This window comes from Lathyrus oleraceus, chromosome 2 (assembly GCF_024323335.1).
Source record: "Lathyrus oleraceus cultivar Zhongwan6 chromosome 2, CAAS_Psat_ZW6_1.0, whole genome shotgun sequence".
Taxonomy (NCBI): Eukaryota; Viridiplantae; Streptophyta; class Magnoliopsida; order Fabales; family Fabaceae; genus Lathyrus; species Lathyrus oleraceus.
The window spans coordinates 312,192,005-312,197,114 of record NC_066580.1 but is presented as its reverse complement, the minus strand read 5'-3'; the positions used below and the strand labels follow the sequence as shown (position 1 = coordinate 312,197,114).

At 33.9% G+C, this 5,110-nt stretch overlaps 1 protein-coding gene across 1 annotated transcript; it reads right to left on the bottom strand.

Annotated features, from left to right (window-relative positions):
• Positions 1–2,212: 2,212 nt before the first annotated feature.
• Positions 2,213–4,269, bottom strand: LOC127119269 (UPF0161 protein At3g09310). The gene is made up of 4 exons (XM_051049470.1): positions 4,042–4,269; positions 3,911–3,970; positions 2,700–2,840; positions 2,213–2,585 (listed from the first exon to the last, which is right to left on the bottom strand). The coding sequence occupies exons 1-4, from the start codon at positions 4,211–4,213 to the stop codon at positions 2,518–2,520; spliced, it is 441 nt and encodes a 146-aa protein (XP_050905427.1). The 5' UTR covers positions 4,214–4,269; the 3' UTR covers positions 2,213–2,517.
• Between the last annotated feature and the right edge of the window lie 841 nt (positions 4,270–5,110).

Below are 5,110 nucleotides of genomic sequence, written 5' to 3'. Positions count from 1 at the left end.
GCTTCTGTTTTGTCATTAAATCTTTCTTTTCCTGGTTCTCTTGCTCTTCAACCTTTTGCAAAAAGAATTGAGCCCAAAGTTGTCGGATGTGATCAATTGACTCTTTTTCATATGATGAGGTGTCTGTGAATATCTGCAAGTTCAAACATATAATAAATTAAACAACTACATGTTAATCACCTCCGTAATTTCTCTAATTTCAAGAGACATAAGAAAAAATAAAGTAAACATAAAAATAGAATAATGATATTAATGATAAAGGAAATAATATAAGTATATTACAACATACAGTCTACCAAAACAGTACAAGAGAAGGGGGAAAATTGCTGGACTGTCTCAAGTACATAATTGTGAATCAATCAATCTAAATACAATCTGAATTTATATACGTGTACATTACCACATGTAATTAACTAGTATATGCTGCCATAATTAGTTAGTTTTACTGCTAACCAGTGTTGTCCATGGCGGATGGCAGTCCATGTCCATGACAGCCAAAATCCCACCATACCGGATGCTTTGCGGCGCCGATATAGCAGATTATTGTGGAAAAACCCGCAATATCAGTCAATGAGCCCGAAAACCACCATGTATATCCGCCATAGCCCCGCAATTGCGAATATTTGATAACACTCCCGCTAACTAACTCCAACCAAGGCCTTTAATCTCGAAGGAGGAATGAAGCAAGGAATTGATAGATTGGAATACAGTGAAGAAAGTGTCTAGCAAATACAATCCCTCTACTTTGTCGTTGTATTTCATTGCGACTAGATTAGATTTAAATCTTTCAATAGATGGATCAATAAAGCATTTGATTTTATAAACCTATTTGTCACCAATACCAGGAGGTGAATCAACAAAACTCTAAGTCCCATTGCCTATAAGTGCATCTAACTCACATTGCATGGCCTTCTTCCAGTTGCAAAGTTTACTGGCCTCAGCATACGTACAGGGTTCAATCTCAGTGGAAAGGGACAGAGTGTACTTGAGGTGAAGGGAGAAAATGTGGTGATAGGACAATAATTTTGAAAGACGGTTTGCAGTGGATAACTAGCACATATAGTCATGGATTGGAGATAAGCTGAGAAATATTTTCCGGTTGACCTTCTAGATTCAGGTGAAGCAGAAACTGATTTCAATATGAATGGCTCATCGAGGTATATAGGAGGGTTATGAATAGCTTAAGGGTCGGCTGTTTCCGTATTGTGAAATGGAAATTGCAAGTCATAGAATATGACATTGCGAGAAGTGAAGATCTCCTTTCCTGGACTCTTCAACTATATAGCAAATACCTCCATCCCCTGTTTGAAACCTAGGAATGCACATACAGTTTACAGCAACCCTCATTTTTTATTTATATTACTGGTGTCAGGACAAATTTTTAACATACCACCACAGCCTTCCAATCATCCTTTATGTTTCTTGTAATCTTCAGGTGAATAAAGTAATTATTGGTATGTTACTAATTTCTATTAGTAGGTTTTGAGTTGAGTCTAACTCATCTTTACAAAACCAGTTTGTAAGGTGAAAGATTCCACTTTTTATGAACATTTTTCAGGCCTTATCTCTTTTCAATGTAGGAGTTATGTTTTTTCCAATACACCTTTCACGCTCAGCACTATTGGATTTGACATGTTGATAATATGGTAGGTGGCTCGAATAGATAAACTCTTATACTATATTAGATATTACGCATAATTCATCCTTACAAAATCAGCTTGGAAGTTGCGGGATGTCACTTTTTATAAACTTTTTTCACATCTTATCTTATTTAAATGGGGGGACTTAGGTTTAACTAGAGTTGGAAGCAAGACGGACAACAAGTAATTAACCAGTACTAATAAGTATTCATTCTCATGTTTCTTTCAAGCACAGCCTACCAAATCTTAATTGCTAGTAGTGTGAGTAAAGAGAAATGCTAGTAATGCCCTCATTGACACTTTCTCAACACACTCAATAATTGAGTGAAAACTAAAATTTCATGTTAGCCAAGTGCAAGCCCAGTTTATTTAGTGGGGCCAATGTGGAATTTCATACAATTAAAAAGTGATAAAAACATAGTATTTATAATATTCCTATAATATGAGGCACTCTAAACCTATTATGTGTCGGCAGTATGATAGGCATAACCAATATAAGACATTCCTTAGGTAGATGATCTCCGATAATGGACTGAAAAGGGTGGTTGTTGAAGTATTACTAGCATAGGATATTAAAAGATGAAAAAATATGTTTACTGTTTCATACCGTATTTTCTTTTGCAGTACAAATATGAAATACATTTAATTTGATCATCGTCAACAATATTCTAATCTCAGCTATGGTTCTTCCTGATCTAATTTCTCTGATGTGGTAAGATCCAAGAACAAATCTTCTTTTGCATTGTTACAAAGTAACACAAGAAACCAGATGGAAAAACACCTAAGAGCCCTCAGTATTAGCACATCAAGTAACTTCAGTTTATAAAATGCTCAGTTTGCAGTGCTTACCGATTCAAAATATGCCACTAGAAATTAATCAATCGTCAAGTTCTTCCCCTTGTCTAATCTCACCAAACCATCTTGGAGGATCATATCCAGACCCACCTGAATTCGTATAAGGAATTTAATTATTACGTTCAAAACAAAAAATGTAGATACTATTCAAAACTGAAATCATAATTATGCAGTTAAGCCAATTCAAAGTTACTGGTAAATTACCAAGAGGATTGCAACGACACAGACGCCACACAGTCAAAGTTGTACCCTTCAAAACACCGTACCTCTTATATGCCTCCATGGAATACTCACTGCAAGTTGGAACGTAACGACAGCTCCTCGGCAAGATTGGCGAAATTTCCCCTACATATACATGAACAAAATCAACACATAATGATGATACAATGACTCAAATTCCTAAAAGGGCCCGCTATAGTGAAGCTAACTTTTGACATCCGATTCGAACAAAACAACTTTTGTCTTTTTTCTTGTTTTACTTTTTCTTCGAGATAATCTTGGCCCAGTACCAAATGCTAACGTAGGTCTCAGACCTAATAACCTTATGAAATGTATCTGTCAAGCAAACACCCTCATCTAGCATCTGAAAGATGGTTAGACAGTTAATTGTCACATCAAAGGCTAACAGAAACGGATACTCAGTTACCCAGATGGTTTACTGTTCATTCAGGTACACACCCATTTCTCAGAACTTATAGAAACAGCTTATGAAATATGCATAAGCTGTGTTTTCAGCTTAACCAACTCCATAAGTTCTCCTGCATAACTTATATGAAAGTAGTTAAGTGTTTATTTATTTATTTTATAGAAATAGCTTATACATTAGCACTTATATAATAAATGTTAATTAAGTTGTTTATCTAAAAGAGTCTAAGCATGGATTTGGTTCTTTGGTTCTGTAGTGAAGATAATTGTTTTCGAATAAATTGATTATGTCTAAAAGTGAGTTGATGGTAATGTAATTTATATTTGGATAAATTTCTCTTAAAGAGAGTTGAACACTAAACTTCGGTGTAAACATCACATTTAGACTCAAAACTACAAATCCTAGCTTCAAGTAGAATCAATTCTAGAAAATATAATCAATTCTACTCACGAGCAACCAGACATGTCAAAATCAATTCTACACATCCAGAATCAATTCTGAGTACTCTCCAAATGTAAAACCAAACATACACTTAATTGATTGAACTAAGACACTCGAAATAGCATGAGAATAAAGTTTAGAGTTGAAATTTTGAATACTAAAATAGCATAGTACAAGTAACATTTATCTATTACTGAAAGAAAAAAAAAACATCCCATAACAGCATTAAACGAATATTTGGGATAATGAATTGGTCTTTTCCCGTAATGTTCCATAATTTACTACAAAATTGATGAAAGGAAAAAGAAAAAAGAAAAAAAAAACTTACTTTTGTAGAATCTCAAGATGGAAAGAGCAGCTTTAACTCCCAAATTGTCGACCTCGGCATCTGATGATGAGAATGTGTACGGACAATTAGATTAGCAAGGAGGTAGAGAGCGAGAGAGATAGAGATATAACCTTGTGGATTTTGAGGGTTGGAATCTTGGTGTGTTGCGCGAAGGGAAGAGGTGGAACGTGATGAGCGTTTGTTGAAATTGAGATTGAGAGAAATGAAATTAGGGTTTGGAATTGTATTAGGTTGGAAGGTGAATTGGGAGGGAGTGGAAGTGTTGAGAATGAGAGTGGCCATGGAAAAAATCACGCGCGCTCTGTGGATTTCACTATTTTGTTCCCACACATAGCAAATCCAAAACGATGAAACTAGAAGAAAAGTAAGAACAACAACGAATGAATCAACTTTAATATCCAAAGCAGCGTAAAAGAGAGTATAGAAAACGGTAAAGAAGAATGATGAAGCCGTTGTGGGTTGTGAAGATTTCCGAGCAATCACGTTCTTTGTTCCTTTTTCACTATTTCTTGCACTTCATCGATGATGAAAAGTTTCTAAAATGTGAAATGAAAAGAAAATTTGGAACATGAGAAGTCATGGTTATATTTTAGGCGGTAATGATAAATTGTACTTAGGGATTCCTAAATTTACACCCTATTTTAATATAACGGGTTTAATATAAATTTAGTCATTTATATTGTTATAATTATACACCCTATTTTTAAATATAGGGTGTCTATTGTTATATATTAATATTAAAATTTATTATTTTTTTAAGAAAATTTAAGATTAAACAAATAAGAATAATAAAAGTTATTGTTTAAGGCACGAATATTTTATTTTTATTTTTAAATTTACACCCTTTTTTTGAATATCAGGTGTAATATAGAGTTGATAATAAATAATATTTGAATTTACACCCGTTATTTAAAAATAGGGTGTCTATTGTTACGTACTAAAATTCAAAATAAGACTTTATTTACAAAACTGCCACCGCATTTGCTTTTTACACCCGTTTTTTGTAAAACGGGTGTAAATTTACAAATTATATTATTCTTTTTGTACTAGTGCCATTTGCATCCATATCGTCAAAACAATCAGAAAATTTTCAAGGAACTTAAGAGGTCTATTTGCAAATTTTTAGACATGGAAAGACAAAGAAGGAATACAAAGAAGTACAGTTTCAGACAACCAGAC